This window comes from Ictidomys tridecemlineatus, chromosome 12 (assembly GCF_052094955.1).
Source record: "Ictidomys tridecemlineatus isolate mIctTri1 chromosome 12, mIctTri1.hap1, whole genome shotgun sequence".
NCBI lineage: Eukaryota > Metazoa > Chordata > Mammalia > Rodentia > Sciuridae > Ictidomys > Ictidomys tridecemlineatus.
Genome location: NC_135488.1, coordinates 83952044 through 83973894, shown reverse-complemented (window position 1 = coordinate 83973894; position 21851 = coordinate 83952044). Strand labels below are relative to the sequence as shown.

Genomic DNA, 21851 nt, shown 5'->3' with positions numbered 1-21851 from the left:
CCTTCTGCGGGGAGGTGGAGGCTCTGGCCAGCTGACAGATGCTCAGAGGCGAAGGCCAGGCTGCTGGGTATGGATATACACACTCTCTCCCCTCCCCCTGTTCACTCAGGTCTGTCACCTCAGGGCCACATTGCAGATGGTCCCTACCTCAGCTAGTGCCAGCCCTCCGGAGCAGCTGTCCCCTGCCTTGGGGACTTCTGCCTAAGCCATCATCTTCCAACTGGATGTGCCTCCAAGACAGGGCCTGGCCAAATCCCCCATCCCCACTGTGTGGCCCCACAGCACCCGGCTTAGGGCTGGCAAGCTGGGGTCCAGCTCATATGCTATTGCTCAATCATTGATGACTGACTTGTCACTTCCTCTCCCCATACAGAGCCCTGGAGTTGGCACCTGGTGACCCCCAGGTCATCCTTTATGTCTCCCTGCAGCTGGCCCTCGTCCGACAGGTGGGTTGTCACAGTTCCTAGGCCCCAGATCCCTGGGGAGTGCTGACCCCTTCCTGGCCATTCTGCTGACTAGCTGTGTGACCCTCTGCAAGTGACTGGGCCTCTCTAAGCCTCTGCGTCCTTATCTGTTGTGAGCACCTTTGTGCCCCTCCTTGGAGAGTCCGAGTGAGGATGAAGTCAGTTAATGGGGTGCAGCCCTGGCCCATGGGGGGCAGAGAGGAAGGGAGTATCTCTTGCCCTCACTTACCCTACAACATTTCAGTCTTCTGAGGTGATGAGTGATCACAACAGCATTTGCTTGTGTCCTGCCTCCCACCAACCTTTCCCTGAGAGTCTGGGGGAATGTGGCACCTGGAGCAGTTTCCGGGTGGGCTTTCTGTGTTACCCAAAGCCTTTCCCTGAGCCTCGGCCTTGGCTTCTGGGACCCTCTAGGGGCCTCCTGTCAGCCAACTGCCTTCACCATGCTGGGACCACTGCCATCATCTGCAGCTCTCCAGGTGGACCTACCTTTCCCCAAGCTGAGCAGCTGAGCTGTGAGCTGTCAAGAGGACAGTGGCTATCTAGGCACCTCCCCACCCCAAGCCCTGGAGAATCTCCCTTGCTTCACACACACTACAGACTGGTGCTCTGGGCACACATGCAGCCTCCAAAGCAGGACCTCTCTGGTGGCCTTGGCCTACTGCATATGGACCGTGACACCCACTGACTGCTCAGGCACCGCAGACAAGCCCATTTTCCAGCAGCTCTCGTCTCCTGTGCCTCCGGGAAGCAGGCTGAGCTCCAGACTGCTGGAGCGCTGGACTCGGGTCTCCAGTACAAAGCCCTCCCTGCTCCAGTTAAGAAAACCCGTAGTCCATCCAGGGATGGGTATGGCACCTCATTCCTGGCCAGGAGGCTGGTCTTGCTGTCATGCCTGGACATCGGTAGTTGAGTGGACTTTTTCTCCTGACTCCAGGCTGGTGGGGTTCTGTACTCTCTGCCTCCATCACCCTCCCCTGGAACATGTGTTGGCCTGGCTCCTCTTGTCACTGCATGGTGGTTCTCATTATTGGATCTCTTCCTTCTCACCCCATGCCTGGACCCTTTTCTTGGGTCCAGTGACCTGTCACTGTCACTCTGAGTCCTTCTGTCTCCCTCTCTCTGTCCTTCTATCTCAGCCATTTTCTCCCCTTGGCCCTGCCATCATTCCTGCTGTCCTCCGCTGCTTTTCTCGCTTCCTCTTTTATCCCCTCCCCCGTGAATCACCCCGTCCCTCCTCCACCTCCACCCACCTCCAGCTGTGCCCACGCTCCTGACTTCCAGGCCTTGAACCAGGCACTGGGTCCTTCTGTCTCTCTCTCCAAGAGCATCACTCTCCTCCCAGGAACACAGATGGAAAGATACCTGAGACTGCTTTATTTTTAGCCTTCTGTAAAAGAACCTGGTGCTTTTCTTGCCAATCAAGTTAATGATAAACCTTTGGTGATGCATTTTTTAATCTCTTTAATTATTCACCCATCTCAGATGAACAGGGCCATCCTTCAAGAGAGATGGCCAGCCAGGCCATTGCAGCCTGGTGCCTAGTTTCCCTGGGGACACCGGGTCTCATCAGCCTCAGGGATTTGAGGGCCTCTGAGTGGACTCTAAGCCAGAGCCCTCACCTGCCTCATTCTCTGAGGCTTGGAGCCATCCCATCCTACCCAGAGCACGTCTTCCTGCTCCAACAGTGATGGTTAGGGACATGGGTGCCTAGCCCAGGGTAATGGGATGTGTCGTGGCAGAATTACCTTGGCAGGAACAGCCTTGGGGAGGCACAGACAAGCCAACGTGGTAGCCACAGTGATCAAGGGGGTAACAGCCTCATGCTAAGAGTTGCAACTGGATGAAGCAACAGTTGGAGGGTGGGGTAGAGGAGGTTTGTGTGTCCTGGGGAACTGGGCCAGGATGGAGATACCAACATTTGGGAGGTGAGGAGGACATAGTAGTTAGCTGGATGCCTGCCACAACCCTGGCCCATCCTGGCTGGCCTGGACCTGGGAAGAGCTGAGTGTGGGCCTTTGGCTCACCCAGCAGGGGCTTAGCAGCTTGTGGGAGGCCCAGCTCTGTTGCTAAATAGCTCCACAGGGCTGGACCTCTTAGGGTGAGGACATTTGAAAAGATCAAGGGATGGAAGATAAACATGCATTTTCATTTGCAGAGTTAGTTCATTTAACCCTTCTGAAGTAAGGCATGTGTCTAATTTGCAGATAAGGAAACTAAATTCAGAGAGACTGGAGCTCCAGGATATGGCTAGAACCATTTTTCCCCAAAAATTCACTGCTCTTTCTGCAACACGCCAACAAGCCCAAAAGAGCGTGATCAGTGGATTCAGATGGCACTGCCCCAGCCAGGACTGGAGCAGTTGGCTCGCATGTGTTTGCTAAGAAGGAGGAGATGGTGTAAGGGGCGCAGGTCACATGAAATTGTTCGAGAGCTGCCGCAGGCACCAGGATGATGGGCATCTTTTGAAGAAGACTGTTTACATTGGTGACTGCCAGAATTCTTTTTACTCCTGGATGTTTGTGGAAACTTTGCCCAGCCCCTGCTAAGGGTGTACAGGCCTGGCCACATGGGTGGGGGTTGGGAGGAGCTTTGCTCCCTGACTGAGCAGCAGATGGGTGCAGATACTAAGAGGTGGAATGGGATGCAGGAGATGAGCCTGCAGATGAACCTTGGAACCGATCCTGGGGAGTGTTGTGCTGAGAATGATTTCTTCAGGAGAGAGGAGTTCCCGGAACCACCCATATCCTCCCCAAGGCCAGCTAGACGCAGGGAGCCATCCTGGCAAGGTGGTGGCAGGCAGGCATAAGGTCTTAGCCCCGCACAGTCTCCCTTTGGGTGTGCTAGGAAGTTAACCCCACGACCCTGTTGCTACTTGCAGATGGGGCATGACCACAGCTGCAAATCATGAGTCCCTCAGCAGCTAGATCTGGTAGGGTGTTAGGGTCCCACTCAGATGGGACAATAGAAGTTGCCCTTCCCCGCTGCACCTGCCTCTCCTCACCAATAGGCCTCCCAGAGCCACCAGGGCCTGGCCTCTTTCACATAGAGCTCCAAGAAGAGAAGCAAATCAGGGTTCATCAGCTGGGAATCATGTGGCCCTGGGTGTCTCCACTGTCTTCCAGAAGACCATGGGCCGAGTTCACAGCATTCCTGGGGGCATCCGCAAGGGGCTTCCCAGACCCTCCACGTGACTTTCTTCACCCTGCATGATCTGGCCTCCTCCTACCTGTCCAGTCTTACTTCTGTATAGAACCAGGCTTGAAAATCACTTATTGAGTCGTAAAACAAAACACAAGACTAGAATCTGGCTAGACCCCCCGAATGCCTGCATTAGAAAGCAGTCTTCCCCTCTTCTCACACTAACCTCTGCTGCGTCCTTGTCTTTGGTCAGCTTTTCTCCTGCCTGGAACACCCCTTCTATCACCTTACACTGAGAACCCCGTTTCCATCTGCTGACCCCTGTTGACAGTGCTCTAGGAAAAGGCTTCTGCACCTGATCAGGCTGCCTCTTCCTAGAACTTCCACACTTCCATTTAGGAAGTGCTTCCCAGTGTCTACCAAAATCCTTCATGCTGCACCATGAACCTGCTGCCCTCTACTCCCCACAGGGACAGCAGGTCCCTCCTTGCTGGGCTATCTGGGGGACGTGTTTTCTTGTTGTACAATCCCCATCCCCCAAGGCCCAGGGCTCGCTCACTTCTTGGCTGACACCTGGCCCCCAGAGCCCTGGGGAAGGTCCCTAAGCTGGCCATTTGCTTTGGCAGATCTCTAGTGCCATGGAGCAGCTGCAGGAGGCGCTGCTGGTGTGCAGGGACGATGCCAATGCACTCCACCTGCTGGCACTGCTCTTCTCCGCCCAGAAGCACTATCAGCACGCCCTGGATGTCATCAACATGGCCATCACCGAGTACCCTGAGAACTTCAAGTGAGTTTCCTGGGGACCCTGTCTGGTGGGGGGTGACTGGCCACTGGCAAAGGCACCTGTGCACACACACACACATCCTTATTGCCAGCCACGCACATGGAGTAAGCTCCTATTGCATGCATGCTCCCAGGTGGAGACAGGGTGAAGGGCAGTCAGTGACCCCAGGGCTCTGTACTGGGGTGCCACACAGGGACTAGTGAGCCTGTGCTGCTGCTCAACTTTGGAGGGCAGGGACCGTGGACATGCAGAAGAGGGTGTGGCGAGTTGGGCTGCATGCAGGTGTACCGCTCAGGTACCACCCTGCATGAGCATCCTCGGGGCATGTGACTTAATCATGACCCTCATACAACCAGCCAAGGATGGGATTCTATCACTGGCTGACCTGGAAGAGGCCAAAGGAGCCATTCCCCTGCCTCCAAGCAGCCATTCTACTTACGTCCTCTCGCTGGCCCTTGGGAGGGAGTAGTTATCTTTCTCTAGGGTGGTCCTTTCTGCTCCTCTGTTTACTGCCCCAGCCAGGTGCCCTTCTTGTTGAAGCAGAGTTCACGCTTCACTTGGCCCAGGCAGTGGTGGGTGGGGCAGGACTAGCTCTTCCTACCCTCACCTATAACACAGGAACTACTGCCACCAAACCAGAACATGGGAACAAGAGCCACCCAGCTGAGGCAGGAGCCTGGCTGCTCTGTGGGAGGAAACCAGGGGGAAGACATCTTTTGATTTCTGCCTTCTTCCCCTCAGGGACAGGTGACACTGGGTACAATAGTCTTTGTTTTTCTGAATCCTATAATCCCAGAATGAGGGGCCCCTGAGCTCCCTGACTCCCACTCGGTTCCACCTTGGGGACTGAAGGAAGGCCATTTAGAACCAACCTGAAGCTGTCCCACTGTAGACAGCCAGGAAGAACCTGGGGTCCTGGTCACCCTGATCACTGTGACTCCTGCTGGCAGCATCAATGAGAATTGGCAATGTTATGGAGAATTAGGGAAAATCAGTGGGTACTTCAGTGGTGATGGGTGATAAGGGAAGCCGCAATGTCCCAGCTTGGGAGGTTCTCCTCACAGGGAGACCTGGGCTTCCACCTCTGTCCCATCAGAAACAGGACTGACCACAGGGGTCATGCTTGGCCTTCCCAGTATCCTTGGCCTCCTTCAGAGAATGCTGCAGCTGATTCACTTGTGGCCTCTGCTAGGGTGCTGAGGACTACTGTGGATGGGGTCCTCCTCACCAAGGCTAAAGAGGGGTGCCCCAGGCATGGTGGGGTTTCCTAAACCAAACATCACAGTGGGCCTTGCAAAGAGGGGCCCACCATGAATGAGGCCCAGGGCTGTCAATGCCTTGCCAGTTAGCCTGCTCTGCAGTCCCAGGACCCTGGAGTCTTGCTCTGCCTACCCTCATCCAGATGGACCCCCACCTGCAGGACCCAGGTGGGTCCCAGCTGCTCTCAGGTGTGAGTAGAGCATGTGGCCATCTCAACAAAGGCCCATCCTTGTGTTTAAGGGATGGCCCTGATTCTGAGCCTTGACCCAGCTTTTGAGAACCTGTTAAAATTCTGACCACGTCACTTTATAAGGCAGGTCACTTAGGGGATTCTAAAACACAGATAAATCCGTTTGGACAAGGGATTAGATACCTTATCTCAGTTAATGGCAAATATTATACAGGTTGATAACATTTATGGGTTTTTAAAAATTTATTTATAATGAAAATACACAAAGACAAAAGTTTCTCCAATCCTAGTGCTGCTACCTTTCTCTTTCCAACTCCATCCTCCCATCTACCAGGCCCTGACTCACTGTGGCTGGTGTGCATGTGATCCGTGTGCCTGTGCCTGTGTGTACCTGCACGAGCATGTGTATGTCTGTGTGTGCATTCACTCTTGTCAGTTAGGCCTCAGTGGAGACAGAAATGGCTAAGAAGATCTAGAATCCTCTGGGGTGGTGGGGGTGGAGGCAGCGTGGTGGCACACGCCTGTAATCCCAGCAGCTCAGGAGGCTGGGGCAGGAGGATCACAAGTTCAAGGCCAGCCTCAGCAGCTTAACAAGACTCTGTCTCAAAATAAAATTAAAACAGCTGAGGGCATAGCGCAGGGCAGAGTGCTGGCTTGCCTAGCTGGTTCAAGGCCCTGGGTTCAATCCCCAGTATAAAATCAAAAATAAAACAAAACAAAAAAAAGCAGAATCTTAGGGTGAGAAAGGGGAAGAGACTCCTCAGCAGCTACCCCTGGGGCTGGGCCGTGTGCACCACGGATGCCAGGCAAGGCTCAAGGCAGACAGTATTTTATCAGCAAGTCCTTTTCCAAGTGAATCTCACATGGAAACTGAGAATATGAAGCAGACAGCTGCTCTGACAGGGCTTCAGGAAGACTCAGAGCCAGCCCAGGAGTCCTGCCTTGCACCTCTAGTTCCAGCAAAGGAGGCCATTCCATTCCAGCCGCAGGTGGGCCGGTGGCTCAGTGTGTCTTCCTAACTTCTGAGCTGAGTGCTCCAGCAGGCACCCACTCTCCGTCACGTGACCACCTCCCCAAGTTGAAAGTCTGAAGTCCAAGCTGTGTGAGGTGCAGCAGTGCATGGGGGTCTCTCAGTGTGGGGACCATCCCTTGGCCCCCGCCCCCTGTCAGCTTCCCTGGCCCACCTTGGGCAGGTGCCTCCTGCAGGCACCACCTCCTCCACTTTCCTGGGCTCTGGGTTGGGCTGGAAAGGCTTCCTCACAGCAGGGTGTGAGCCCGCTGCTGCCCTTCCCCAGCTGCACTCTTCACCACCTTCCTCCCACCCCACCAGGACACGCCCCCTCACTCTGAGTGTGTCTTCCTTCATGGGCAGAGGGTCCTGGCCTTGAGCTTGCTGCTTCCTGGGGACATGAGTGGGGACTGTGCTTGCGTGCATGTGGGGAGATGGCTTTCATCAGATTCTTAGAGGGGCCTTGCCACAGAAAGGTGGAGGAGCTCTGGTACAGACAGATGGCTGCTGTCAGTGTGCAGCCTAAGTCCTGGGCTTCCCCGCACCCCCAGCAGTGTCCCCGCTTGTGCAGGCGGGAGCCTTAAGGGGGCAGCCTCTGCTGTGGGAACAACTCACCCATACAGAGGACGCACTGTGACTGACTCAGGGGCATCAGGAACTCAGGGGGCCGAGACCCTGCATCCCCTTTCGTTGCCTGTAGTGTGCAGAGCAGCGTGCTGCAGGGCCGCCCTGAGTAGCACCCGGCCTCTGCCCATCTGCTCAGGGGTCAGCAGGGGAGGAGAAGCAGTTTTTATCTTGAGCCACTCTGAGCCCCTCCCCTGCCAGACCGGGAGGAGCTCTGTTTTCATGTGAGCTAGTCCTTAAAGGGTACAAACTAGGCTGGGTGTAGCTCAGTGGTAGAGTGAGCGCTTGCTTTGTTATGTGTGAGGCCCTGGGTTCCATCCCCAGCACTGGAGAAAAAAACTCTTAACTGAAAAAAAAATATGTAGGGCTTTCTGGCCTCCAGAACTGTGAGGGAATAAACTTCTTCTATTAAAATATATATATATATATTATGTTTTAAATATATATACACGTGTATATATGTGGCTGGGGAAGCTGCCTTCCTTCCACCTCTGTTGAGTGACCATAAGGTAATGACCATGTCACTTTGCAAATAAGTCATTCTGTTCCTCACAGCAGAAAGCCCAGAGTACAGAAACCCAGGGATTAGCAGGAAATGTCATTGAGTCCATTACGGGTCAGGGATCTCTGCAAAATGTCATTGCTCCTGGATTGACACCGCGTCCTGCTCCTCCAGCTGCTCCCTGCACTGGGAACAAGCACAGTGGCTCCAGCTGTTGCCAAGATAGTTAATTAAACAACTGGTCCAGTAAAATATCACTCGGCAAAACAACATGAACCAAACCTCCTCAGCCCTGACCTCACTGTCGCCAACAAACTCTGTTTTCAGGGGACATCCACAGGCCTATGGTGGTCTCTCTTCTACCAAACACAGGCACAGCTGTCTGGGGGTTGATGCCTCCTGGAACTTGTCTTTCCTGCAGCAACCATCAGAGCAGCGGGTGCCAGAGCCTGCCCCAGGGAGGGGAGAAGTGGCAGGCCAGTGTTGGCATGGGCGCTTTGCCTGTCATTGTTTGAGAGAAGCCTGGTGCAGGGGAGGAAGCCAGTGGGTAGATGGACCCCCAGTCCACTCGAGGTGATCCTCAGGTGAGAGCCATAGTGAGGTCCCTGCCCTTGAGTTAGCTCTGACACTAGCCCATGCCATCTGCAGCAACTTGCTTTTTGAAAAGTCAGTCAACATCGGTCCTGGCTTCCTGGGGTCTGCTTTGAGACTCAGACTAAAGGAGGTCATGTAGCTGATGGACAGCCATGTCTGAGGTGGCAGTGTGGAGGGTCGAGGGGCTGCCCACAGAGTCACACTGGTATCTGGGACCTGAGGGCAGCTGTGGATACAGGGACCAGGAGTTGGAGTAAGGAGGTGGTGCCCTGTGGGTCCTTCCCAGGAGGCCAGCTCTGGGAAGAGCGTTGTAATGTCACCACCCCCATACAGCCAGTGTCAAGCTCCCAGAGCAACACCTAGCTTTCGTAGAGTCGAACTTTAGAAAATCCTTCAGAATTCAGGGATTAGAAAGCGAAGCAAAGAGGATCTTTATTTCCATGCTGCGGGATGACCTTTAGTTAGCAGAGCTCAGGTTTAAAAAGGCAGGAACGTGACGAGGCAGAGACTGATGGTCCCTCAGGGACAGTGTGAACCTGGCACGATGGGAACCAGACACCCGGGGCGGCTTCCTGAAATCCTGTGGGCTTCCGACTAAGCCCTGGACACATGTGCTGGCCAGGCTGTCCCTGACCACCAGCCAGGAGGCCCAGGCCTTCAGGGGGCAGCAGTGTCCCTGTTTGGTATGTGAGAAGCTCCTGCCATCCCTGGAGATGCCTTTCTTCTAAATTGGGGTGGGGGAGGCAGCTGGGCGCCTGACCAGGGAGGGGCACGAATATGGGGTCAAGGGGAACAGGTCACTGATAAGCGTCCTTCCTAAAGCCATGGCACTGTCAGGCAATGGTTTTAGGTAACAGATTCTTTGCGCTTTAGTCAGACCCTTGTAGTGAAGGTCACCATAGCAACCAAACAAAGTTCCCGGACTAATGATGGGAGCTTTCCAATAACCAGCCTGTCAGTCACTGTTCCCACCCAGCCCTGGAAGCCTGCCAGGCCGGCTACGAAGGCCCAAGCCATACCTAGATCAGCAATGGAGCAAATGGTTCTTCTTCCCGCTCCACAAGGGGCAAGACCGCATCCTCCCACCCTCCAATCCTCAGTTGGTCAGAGTAGGTCCTCCGAGGAGTTCCTGCTGGCCCAGACCCAGTCCTAAGGGAGTTGGAAAATCCTGGGGGAAGGTATGTCATAGCCCCAGAAGGCCCTTCCCATCAGGGGAACAATATGGCCCTCTCCACAAGCCTGAGCTCGCCTGGGGTAAACAAATGAACCGCCCAAGCCATCTGCCCCAGGAAACCTAGATTGTTTTGGAAAATGTTTGAGCTGATAACTAGGCATGAGCCAAGGCGGACCTCGCCTGGATCCAGTTCAGGCTGAAGCTGAACTGAGCCTCTGGGGCACTTCTCTCATCCACCTGACCTGCCTCACCTATTTTCTCAGATTGCCGGCGACAAATTTCTCTCGTGGCGCATTCCACGGAGCAGAAGGGATCAGAGTCCTGGGGCTTCTGTTTTCTGCCTTTAAACCCAGTGTGTTTGATTGTCCTTATTAAGGACTTGTAGTACATCAAAAGGATGCTTAAAATACCAACACTCCAGCGAGGGGGTTGGAATCAAAGGTATTAGTACAGTTTATCACTTTTGCTGGGTTCATGAAACCTGTTTGGCTGCCCCAGCGCCTGAGGAGGACACCAGCCACGGGATGAACTTGCCGGCCGGCCCGGGGGGCCGAGGGAAGTGTTAAGCCAGGCGTAATCACTGGCAGCATGGGATCCTTCCCAAAGGTCAGTTCCTCCTCAGCTAAGCTAGGTTGACATTCAGCATTTCCCCTCATTGGTTGTCCCCTGAGCACCTCTGATCTCACTTTGTGTCCCGCCTATGAATCGTAAGGTACAGCCCTGGGTCTCCAGGTAGTGGGCAGCTTACATTTGACCTTAGGAGATAGATGACACGGGTTGTTTTGTTTGTCTCGGGAAGAGAGGAAGGAAGACAGATATTTGCAGGTTTTTCTCAAAGGAATTCTACATTTGTCTTCAAAGGGGGTTCTAGCCCGTGGCTTCTGATGCTCGTTGATCTCCCTGCTGTCACCTGGGCCTAGGACACATGGTTCTCTGTAGCAGAGACAAAGTCTGTCTGCCCCTGGAAGAGGGCCCTGCCCACAAAGCAGGGCTGATCTCCCTCCGCAGGGGGAGGTCTTCAAGTACCTGAAGGTCTCACTGAGTAGAAGTGACAGACGGAGAGCAAGGCCATACCTGCTGGGAACCTACCTTTGTTCTACATGAGGGCCTTTCTGGAAGGTCTTCTGCCCAGAATGGTTATGAAAAGGCTCTGTGTGGTTTCCATTCAGTCCTGCCAAGGTCGTGAATTGATGTCTAGGGGGCATCTGGAAGTAACTGGAGGTGGTCCACAGCAGAGGGAAGCTGAGCCCAGAGGCCAGTGGGATCAGCCATCAGTCAGCACAGAACACAGCTGAGAATGGTGCACCCGGGCTGGGGGCCACCCTCAGGGCAACCTGCTTGCTCACCAGGTAGAGGAGGCCTTTGAAGGAAGGAAGAGCTACTTCAGAAAGTAGATGTTTTTTTCAGACCCTTGCTTTTTAAAGTGTCTCAGTCAGATCATGTTAAATGAATCAACTAAGAAGTGAAGAATCATCAGGAGCCTTCAAAGACTGAGGGACATGAGTCAGCGGGGCCCAGTGCCCACGTCTGTCATCCCATCTATATGAGAAGCTGAAATAGAAGGATCACAAGTTCAAGGCCAGCCGAGGCAACTTGACAAGACCCTGCCTCAAACTAAAAAATAAAAAGATCAGGGATGTAACTCAGTGGTAGAGAGCCATTGGTTCACTCCCCAGTACCCCCCCCCCACCAAAAAAAAAATTAGGAGACATGGATCTGTGGAATCCTCCAATTCCCAAGGGAAAAAAATCTCTGCTTTAGGGTTCAGAGCTGCTAAAAGGGGTCCCTCCTGTGTTGGAAAGGTAATTGAGCTGGAATGACCTTCCTCCTTTCAGGGAGGCCCCTGGTCCTGTTGAGAGTCCCTGTAAAAACCACACCCTTGAAAGAGCTGTGTGAGTTAAATTAGGCTCCTACCTGGTGGAGTTTTTCCCAGAGCCAGGGAATTTGGAGGAATCTGGGAGACCTGTGTGGCTCAACGTGTCCCTGGCATCCTAGCCCGCCCCCTGAGATCCAGGTGATCAGAAGCTGAAGGGGGCCAGCGGCAGGCTGGGGAGGACTTGCTCCTCTCCTCCTCCCACCATCCTGTCACATGGGTGGGGCCACTGTGCCTGGCCAGGAGACAGCATGTCCCCACTCCATGCCTTTATCCTTGCCCTCCCAGTCCCCCTGACCCTGCCCAGGTGCCCTCGTCACCCCACTGCATCCAGATCTCGATGGTGGCCAGGGACTCTCCCAGGCCCCACTTTGTTCTGAGAACCTGCGTGCTCCAAAGCCAAGCCACTCAATGGAGTGACCGATGTGTTTTGGTTTTTTGTTGTTGTTGTTTCCTAATTGCTTCTGATGAGTTTGAAAGCCCCTTTTAGGCAGGGACTGTGACCTCTCCTCTGGGAACCCAGGGCTGGGCACCCTGTACACCTCTGGAGGCCCTCAGACTGGTAGACTAGGAGAGTTGTGTTGGCTTTTTTTTGGAAGGAAAGAGGAGAACAAATGAGGATTTTGGCATCTCGCAGGCCTCCCCCGTTTGTTGTGGTTTGGTTTGATGTCTGTTGGTTGGTCTGTACAATACTCCTGTTATAAAGGTGAGAAGCTAATGGAAGAGCTGGGTGATATCTCAAAATCAAATGGCTGGTGAGTGGCAGAGTAGGGACTAGAATCCAAGGAGCTGATGGCTGGACAGCCACCGTCGTGAACCCTGAGCACCCGACTGCAGCAGGACACCCCGTGCTTGCTAAACAAAAACTCACTGTGAGTTCATGTGAGTTCCCACGTGGATTCACATGATCCTCTCAGCAACCCTTGGAGGGGTAGGAACTACTGTTATTCCCATTTTACAGATGAGGAAACAGGTGCAGAAGGGCTAAGTTAGCAACTGTGTGTAATAGGAGCTGAGTAAATGAGAGTGACAGGAGTCGGACCCTTCATGAAGTGCCAGCCTCTTGGCTGGGCCTTTTATGTGTGTTATTTTCACACAGCCACCTTCAGGCAAATAGAATCTGTCCTTCCCATTTTACAAACAAGAAACAGACTTTAATAAGTTTAAGTGAGCGAGGTGCTAAGCCACTCAGTGAGACTCTGTCTCTAAATAATATACAAAATAGGGCTAGGGATGTGGTTCAGTGGTCCAGTGCCCCTGAATTCAATCCCTGGTGCCCTACACCACCCCTACCAACTCCCAAAAAAAGAAGTAGTTAAGTGAGCCAGGCGTGATGGCGTAGGCCTATAATCCCAGCGGATTAGGAGACTGAGGCAGGAGGATCACATCAATTTAGTGAGGCCCTAAGCAACTCAGTGAGACCCTGTCTCTAAATAAAATACAAAAAAGGACTGGGGATGTGGCTCAGTGGTTAAGCACCCCTGGGTTCAAGCCCCTGTAACAAAAAGGGGGAAAAAAAAGTTCAAGTGACTTGTCCCAGGTAACATGGTTAGAAGAAGGGACACATGCATCACCAGATGGGGGCCCCTTGCTGTGCACAGATTCTGGCCTCCTGGCCAAAGAGTTATTTGCAGAGGCGTGGCCACCTGACTCAGAGAATAGCCTGCTTTTTCACTCAATTATGTGTTTTCTATAAAAATAGAACTCTTCATTAAAACAGCCCGGCTAAGCCATCAGTTGGAATTACTAATTACTGTCCTTTAAAGAGATAATATCCCCTTTTGTGCATTCAACACACCTGCCACCACCCTTGGCCTCATCTCAGAGGGCTCCCAGGATGGCCAGGAGCCAGTGGCAGCAGGAAGAGGCACCCAGGTCCCTGAGAGCACAGCTGGGGCCGGTGGGGCCCGGGAGAAGGGAGCATCCCCCAGGCTGCTCCGCAGCCACACTTCCTTATAGTTGCTCTGGTCCTGGGAACACCCACAGCTTTCCAGGCCTGCAGAAGTCCTCGTGACTCAGCTTCCTGCTTCCGTGCCTCAGCACTGGTTGAGTGGTGTGAAGGAAAGGCAGTGGGGATATAAAGATAAGAATGACTTGGTCCCTGCCCAGACAAACACAGGACCTGCTAGGAAGACAGGCCTGAGAATGACAGCTACTTTTTCTCAAGGGGTAACTATATCCCGGACAACGGCTTCATGGGCTCTCCTTCCTCCCATTCTCCCAACGACCTATTTCGTTGCCCTCCCTGCTTTGCACATGAAAATTATGTTCAGAGAGGTTGAGGCAATTTTTAGCAAGTGGCAGAGCCTGGAAGTATAGAGTATCTCAACATAGCGGGGAGTAAGCTAGGGACCCTTGGTGTCTGCCACAGTTACCAAGATCCAGAGTTTATTGCAGGTGCTGAGTAATCCTAGGGAGCTGCTTTCAGGATCCCCCCACCCACAAGAGTCGACAGCCATGATGAGCAGCTGGAAAGGGGACACAGGGAGGGTCAGAGGATTGGAACCCCAGGTCAGGAGATGGAGAGATTGACCTCTGACCCTAAGACAGTGCTTGCTAAAGCAGAAATGTCACAAAAATATCCCCTCTTTATAAAATAATTTTTTAAAGCTTTTGGACTAACCATCCCAAAATCTTTTCTCTTTATGGCAGTGAAGGAAATTGTTTGCCCTTGCCTCAAATGGGAAGAGCTCCAAGCCTTAATCCTTTTGACAAATAATTAGCAGCTTGATCCTGCCCCAGGAGTGCAGGCCAGGGAGGGCCAGGGAGAGAGGGAGGATAGGAGGCGAATGCCAACATCCTCAGCCCCTGGCCAGAGCAGTTGGAAAGATGGGCAAAGCTGGTGACCGGTGATAATAGCCAGTTTATACCAGGGAGCAGAGACACTGACTTCTCCCCGGGAGGAGGACTGCGGAGACTGAGTCTCCTGTGGGGCGGAGCCGTTTCACAGTTGAGCAGGGGCTGGCTCTGCTCAGGTCAGCTGAGCACCTGTCTGTGACCCCCACCCAGGAGCTGAAGGGTGTGGGTGATGTGGCAGGTCCCTGTCCTCAAGCAGATCACAGTGGGAGCTGAGGGTGGCAGTTCAGCTAGTGTCAGAGGGAGTCTGAGCCCCGCACTTGGGAGATCTGGAGTGGGCCGCTGAGGGCTCTGGCAGACACTCAGGAGAACCGAGCTCCTTGACAGTGAGCAGGCTTCTCTCTGCACTCAGCCTCCCTGCTGGGATCAGGGTGCACTTGCCACAAGATTTGGACAGGGCCACAGAGTGGAGTGGCGGGAATGAGGAGACTCAGGACCCAGCAGCGGGACAGTGTGTTTACACTGGCCCCTGCTCCTTCCCTCCCCAGAGAGAACACTCACTTTCACATCAGCCTTCAGAGGCCGAGGGCGTGGCAAGGGCCTGAGCCTTAAAAGACCTCAGAGTCCCTTCCACATGGTCTGCTCCACTTTCATAAACAGGAAAGTGCTTGCAAGAGAGCATCACAGCCGAGAGCACTTTGCCCAGGACTTGGTCCTGGAGCCATGGGGAGGATCTCCTGCCCTGCTGACCAGGTGGGAAGCTCGGGGGCTTTCTTTTTTCTTTTTTTTTTTTAAGATTTTTTTTTAATATTCATTTTTTTAGTTGTAGTTGGCCACAATATCTTTATTTTATTTATTTTTATGTGGTGCTGAGGATCGAACCCAGGGCCTCATATGTGCTAGGCAAGCGCTCTACCGCTGAGCCATAACCCCAGTCCTCAAGGGCTTTCTGAAGCTTTCCGAGGCACCCGGCCTGGAACCCTGATCTGCCAATGTGGGAGGCCTGCAGTTCAAAGCGGCTTCCCTTCCCAAGCATCGGGCAGGCCCATGTTGGAGAGTTGAGGGCTGCTGTGGGGTTTCTCCGCTGCTGCTCATAGGTGACCAAGGTTCAGCCTCATGGGAGCCTGTAGTCAGTGCCTTCACTCCTGTTTTACAGATGTGGAACATGTGACCTGCCCATCTGGGTGGCTGAAGAGCCAGGACTTTGGCATGGGTTTCTGACTCCTCAGTCGGTGTCTCTTCACTCTGAGTGACATTGCAGTGCAGGGTTTGAGGACAATAATGTAACTTTGGAGCTATTACTGTGGGCTGCTTGGAGGTTTTTTACTTCTCTGTTGTAGACTTTGCTTCTAAAATTTCTCCCGGAATGACTCTTGTCTGAGTGCCCGTATATTGGAAGGTCGCTAGATTACAGAGTTCCTATCTTAGAGACCCTCCTTAGTTATACTTTTAGCCTCACTCTATGACTGTCTCTTGGGATAAAGATCTCTCTTCCAAGTAGGATGAGACAGACCCCTGCACACCATCTCGGGAGCGTGCTATTCATCATAGGCCCTGTCTTGTGTGTAGTGGAACTTGGCTTGTGGACTGTTTGGATTGAAATTGGTGGTGCTCTGCGTCAGCTGTGTGAGTCCAGCCCACGCTAAAACGTGAGGAGTCAAGTGACCAGACAGACTCCAGCTCTAGGCAGACACTGGGTGCTCAGCACAGGGGCTGGGCACCGCAGAGCACCACAGATCCCTGTCCCACAGGTACACACCCTCCAGGTGGGCATGCCTGGAAGACAGTGAGAGAGAAAAATTAAGTGCTAACTGAATGCAGTCCCCAGGCACTTAGAGAAAAGGGATGGTGGTCATTTGAGGCTTTCTAAGAGGACTTAGGGTTAAAATAGTGTTTTGGTTTTGGTTTTTAAATCTCAGAGTCCCTTGTTCAGGGTTGTCTTAGACTCCTTCTGTATTAAGACAGATAAGGAGGAGCTGATGCTTGAAGAGGGTGGAGAGCCTGACTTGCCCACTCTGCCCCTATTTCCTGGCCATGGCTCTAACTGCCTGGTGTCACCTACCAAACATCATGGCACTCCAGGGTGCTCTCTGGAAAACTGGGCCCAGAATATGTACGTGGATGGCAGCCACCCATCCCAGTGGACGGGAGGGAAAGGGAACTTATGTCCCAAGGCTGGGTTTGGTTGTCTTAGAGCCAGAGTGGAATGGATTGCTGGTCCCTGTCCCCTACGGGACAAGAGCTCAGCAGTGAATTGGAAGCAAGCCAGCAGGTGTGCACACATCCAAGCCACGCCCATAGTGAAGGCTGTCCTGGAGGCGGGGTCTACAGCCCCCAAGGGGATACACAAAGAAAGTCAGAGGGTACCATCTGGATAGGATGTCTGAGGGGGAAGGGTGACTCCCAGCAGAGGCCACGACGTGGAGCATAGCACACACAAGTCCCAGAGCCTGTGCTGAGGCTCAGGGAGCTGCTGACTCCCATGTGAGGAGTCCAAGGTCATTGTGGGGGGAGGAGCCAAAGGGAATGGAAGGTGGAGCCAAGCTGGAAGGCCTCAATGTACCCTCAGAGAAGCTTAGGCTGGTGGCACAGACAGTGGCAGGGCTTGGTGAAGTAGGTCCCTTTGGCATCTCAGCTACCAGACCAAGGAAGTCTCCTTAGAGCTAATCTGGAGCCTCAGTATGCGGGAGTGAAAACCAGACGAGAGGGTGGCTGTTGGAGCCCGTGCCTGGCCCAGAGAGGATGTGGTTGGGTTGAGAAATTCCACTCGGGGTCACTCATGCTAATGGAATGTCAGCGACGATTGGGGGTGCAGCCTGTGTTGATAGAAGCTGCCGCGCTGACAGCTCAGCTTTCCACCCCTTCTGTGCCAGGCACGTGGTGCAGACAGGTCTGCCAGGGACCCGTCTTTCCTTCGGTTGCAGGAGCAGGCGTGGGAAGAGGGCTCTGGAAAAAAGAAGCTTCTAGGGAGATATGTGGGTGGCGGAGAGTGAGGGAATGCTGCATGGCCTGTCTGCCCAGGAACTGTCCCAGCCTAGCCCAGGTCCTGTTGAAGTCACCTGCCCAGGGAAGTTGCTGTGGCTGCCCAAGGGGAGGTGTGGTCTGGGCCTGGGCCTGAGCCAGGGAGGGGCTTTCCCTCCTCAGCCTTTAGGACACAGAAGTCTGCTCCAACCTTCCCCTTCTTCCTCCTTACTCCAAACCTCTCTCCCCGACTCCAGCCACATCCCACCCCACCCTCCTTTTCATCCAACACCAGTTCCAGCAAGACCCCTTCTCTTTTTTTTTTTTTTTTTTCTTTGCTGAGTCTGAGCGAAAAATACAGCATCTGGTTCTCTGGACAGTTTGACATTTTTAGCACTGTAATTATTACCTTGAAGACAGAATTTGTGTCTTCTACTTCATATTTCCCAAAACAAAGGCACCTAGAGCTGGGCCCCTTGAAAGTCTGGGAAAGAAGAATGGGGCAGCAGGGTCAGTTCTCCTCAACAGCTGCCCACAGGATGCCAAGAGCTGTTCTTTGGGGATGTGCCCATAGGGAGGCTACAACATGAAAACCCCAGGTTCTGCCCTCAGGACCCCAGAGGCCAGTGGCTGGTCATGAGTTAATGTTCAAAAAGGGTACCAAAGATTGGGAAAAGTTTCAAAGTCAGGCTTGGGAGGTGGATGGAAATGGAGAGGAGAGGCCATGTCGGGGACCTGTGTCCAGGGACAGGAAAAGCATCTTTGAGGAAAAGTGAGGAAAAAAATAATACATGCCAGAACCCCCAAACTCTTCTTCCAAAAGGACAATGGGGAAAAATTTCACCCCCCTCCTTCTCTATCAACAACTCACAGTCTAAGATGGGGTGAGAAGAAAGGCTCAGAATGAGCCATGGAGCCCTGGCCTCATTGCAGAGGAAGAGGAGGCCAAGACCCCAATTGAGGGGGTAGGTGGGAGGGCCAGCACCCAGAGAGAGGCCAGCCTTCCCTGGTAGGGCTGCCCCTTCTGCAGCCTGGGAGCTCTGGGGTGCAGGCGCTCCATGCACCGCCGGAGTTGGGCTGTGCTTCTGCATGGGTGTGATCAGATTCCAGGCCTCGCAGTCATGTGCTTCACTCAGTGGCCATGCTGTGCATAACGGGGCCTCCCTGCTGACCTCTGAGAACCAGGAGTGACAGCCTTGTCTGGGCCTCAGTGGCTCAGCCAGACTCTCCGCAGGCTGCCCAGACAGTGGGAATGCATCAGTACTGCTGGCTCTGCCGGTGGTAGAAGTATTGCTGGACTCCCTGTCTGGGTACCTCCTCCAGCACCCTCAGACTCCTCAACAACAGAAAGGCCGACACCTGCCAAGTCAGGGCCTCCAGGGCTCCTTCCAGCTCTTGGTGAGGAAGGAGTCTGACCAATCTGGGTTCAGTGTTCTTGCTTTCCCTGCTGTGCCCAGGGCAGAGGGGAAGCTGTCCACCCCTCCTGCCCTCTCACCATTCTAAGGGGTATATCCTTTGCTCATCTTGCCTCAGAGGACTTCAGCTTTTCAGGGAGAAAGTCTGAAAGCTGCTGCCATGATGCAGCAACTGTCCCTAAATAGTGGTTGAAAGGGGGTTTCATGTCACCTTAATCCCATGTAAGGGGGTCTAGCTATCTTAGGAAATCCAAGGAAGAATTTTGTGATGCAGAGTCCCCAGGACCTTCCCAGCATATCCAGGGTCGGGAATCAGTTCCCAGTTCCACTTAGAAGATGTTAATTGGGCAGCTATTGTGTGCTGGCAAGGTAGAAGGCAGAACTGTGCCCTAAGGTGACCTTTGTTCCACCAGTTTCTTGCTTAGCCTCACTGAGTCATAGCTGCTTTCCCTTATCTAAGGCCCTATCCGGGGCCCCGTAGGGCACAAAAGTCTAAAACATGTGTCAGTGGCATGCTGGGAACCGTTCAGCTGAGGATCTGGGGAGGCAGAGCAAACTGCCAGGCTGGAACTCATACCTAACAACACTTTAGAGCGTGGGCAAGATGGCTTGTGATCAGGGGACAGGCAGAAAGAGCACAACAGGCACTGACAGATGCAGAAGAGAGTCTCATGCTTTGACCACACACATGGGGAGAAACAGTCACAGAAAGAAAGAGGCCCGGGGGTATAGTGGAGGCTGCCACCCTCCCATGCATTCTGTCTCTTGTGGCTGGGAGGTGGGCAGATGGAGGCTGCCCTGGTGGGGCAGAAACCCATGGGGTCCCACTCTTGTGGGAAAGCCTTGCGTGGGCCCTCTGACTGCCGCTCGCTCTCTCTCCCTGCAGCCTGATGTTCACCAAGGTGAAGCTGGAGCAGGTACTAAAAGGCCCAGAGGAAGCCCTGGTGACCTGCAGACAAATGCTGCAGCTATGGCAGACACTATACAGCTTCTCCCAGCTGGGGTGAGTGGCTGTCGTCATCCCTTGGGTTGCCAGAGGGTGGAGGGCCCAGTCGACAGGCAGTGGTTGCCAGGACAACGGTCCTCAGCTGAGTGTCTGCAGTGCCTGGATGAAAGTATGGAACTTAGCACTCACGGGGCTTTGTACATCTGTGGTCCAGCTTTAACCTCCTGGTAGTCCTCGGTGACCTGCATAAAGACCCAGATTTTGAAATCAAAGCTGAGAGTGGTAAGAAAATAGAGAAATGAGTATTGAACACCTGATCCAGGTGCTGGGCTTGCCACTTCATCTGACACCTCAGCTGCTTCTATCCTACCACATTATTTGATTTTATCTTCAGCCCAGCAAGGAAACTGACTCAGAGACCCTGTGTAATAAGGGCCACTCACCTGGCTAGTGGTAGGGATGGAACTTGAACCTGGGCCTCCTGAGTCCCAGCCCATGGAGTCTGTCACTTCTTTCCTGGGTCTTTTTGGTAGTTGGAAGAAGAGGAGGAGGAGGAAGCTAAGGCCAGAGAGCCACTCACACCTCCCCAGTCACCAACAGTCCCCATGTACCCTGTCTCCTGCAGTAGGTAGGCCCCAGCCTAGGCTCTGAGGTTTTCCAGGGCCACATAAGGCTCTCTTGACCTGGTTGAATCTGTGAAAGTCTGCTCAAACCCTCTGTCCAGCCTGTGCAGCCCAAAGGACTTCCTGTAGGGCAGGTGCACTGCCTCTTCCTGTTCCACTGGACCCCACCCTTCCCCTTCTCTGGAATGGTTCCCTGTGTCATTCCCCTAAGGACTCAAGGGACCCTACTCTGGAGGGTATTTGCATTTTCACAGGAATTCTGGGCCCCACAAGGCCTCCAAACTCCCCAGGTGACGTTTACGGAGGTGACCAGGTGGAGTGTAAAACCTCGGGCAGGGCCAGTCTTACCTCCACAGGCCTTGTAGCCTAGGAGATGCCAGAGCAGAGCAAGACCAATGCATAGAAGCTTCCAGAAGGAGACTGTGGAGTGAGGGACTTAAGGAAAGGGTTGGGAAGCCACCTGGAAGCTGGGTGATGTAAGGACGAGGGCCAGGCTCCTGTGCCGGGGACCTAGCATTCAGGGCTTCCTTCCTCCGGGCGCTGTGGCAGCTGGGGCGGGTGCACAGCATGGCTCCTTTTCTGCAGAGGAGCTCCTTTGCCTTATCTGAGTCCTTATCTAGATGACTGCTTCCCTGCTCATTCAGGTGGCCAGTCTCCTTGGGGCACTTCTGGTTGGCAGCCTTGTCTTATTTAAGGCCCAACCTTCAATTTAAGGCCTGTACTTCCTTAAAGGCATACAGGATTGCTAAGTGCTCTCACAGGGGCCAGGGGTAGTAGGGTTTGCCTGAGGTCACTTCAAGTCTCCACCCACAATGCAACTCCTCACAACAGGAAACCCCTAGGGAACCTCCCCCAGACCCCCACCAAGGATAGGGCATGGCTTACCTAGGCCATCTGCCTGGACCAGGGGCCTGAATCCAGGACCTGCTTGGCTCTCCCAATCTGGGTGTGGAGTTCTTCAAGTTAGGGAGCATGATACACACGGCAAGTAGTTCCCAAATATGGAGTGATCTGCAGCCCTAGGAGAGGTCCCTTGGGATGGAAGAAACAGGAGACAGGAAACTGTTCCTGCAGATCAGTACCTGGACAGGAAGCCAGAAATATGCAAGGCGCCTGCCGGGACTGTCTGACTTCCCCTCACAAAAGCCCCGTGAAGTGGATGTCGTCATGCTCGGTTCCGAGAGAGAAATTTCATGAGAAAGGTCAAGTAACTTCACTGAGGGTCACACAACCAAGAAGGGGTGGCCCCAATGGTTTTAACCTAGTGTCTCTGGCCTACACTTGGATGCCCCCAGGGAACGGGAAGAGGGTGGGAGAAGACCACCAGACCTGAACCGCTCACTGTGCTGTGAGGGGTGGGGTCCTCTAATACCCAGTAAGGTGATTGCATCCACAGGCCCAGGTTGGGGCCAGCATGAGCCTGAGTTTGGATGGCAGAGACGCCTTGGATCCTGGCATTTTGCAGGACCATCGTCTAGGCATCCCTTAGAAGGGA

The 21851-nt window shown here is 53.7% G+C and overlaps 1 protein-coding gene and 1 long non-coding RNA gene across 9 annotated transcripts in view; one reads left to right on the top strand and one right to left on the bottom strand.

The window, feature by feature from the left end:
* The window catches only part of Ttc7a (tetratricopeptide repeat domain 7A), a 113857-nt gene that overhangs the window by 70692 nt on the left and 21314 nt on the right, over positions 1–21851 (top strand). For all 8 annotated transcript variants that reach the window (XM_078029250.1, XM_078029248.1, XM_005324494.5 and 5 more), the window contains 3 exons: positions 374–446; positions 4232–4392; positions 19674–19790. In XM_078029250.1, the coding sequence (XP_077885376.1) occupies positions 374–446; positions 4232–4392; positions 19674–19790 (351 nt within the window). The remainder of the gene's footprint in view (positions 1–373; positions 447–4231; positions 4393–19673; positions 19791–21851) is intronic.
* LOC144369382 (uncharacterized) lies at positions 19443–21424 on the bottom strand. The gene is made up of 2 exons (XR_013428993.1): positions 21242–21424; positions 19443–19975 (listed from the first exon to the last, which is right to left on the bottom strand). It is a non-coding gene; the product is annotated as an uncharacterized LOC144369382 (long non-coding RNA).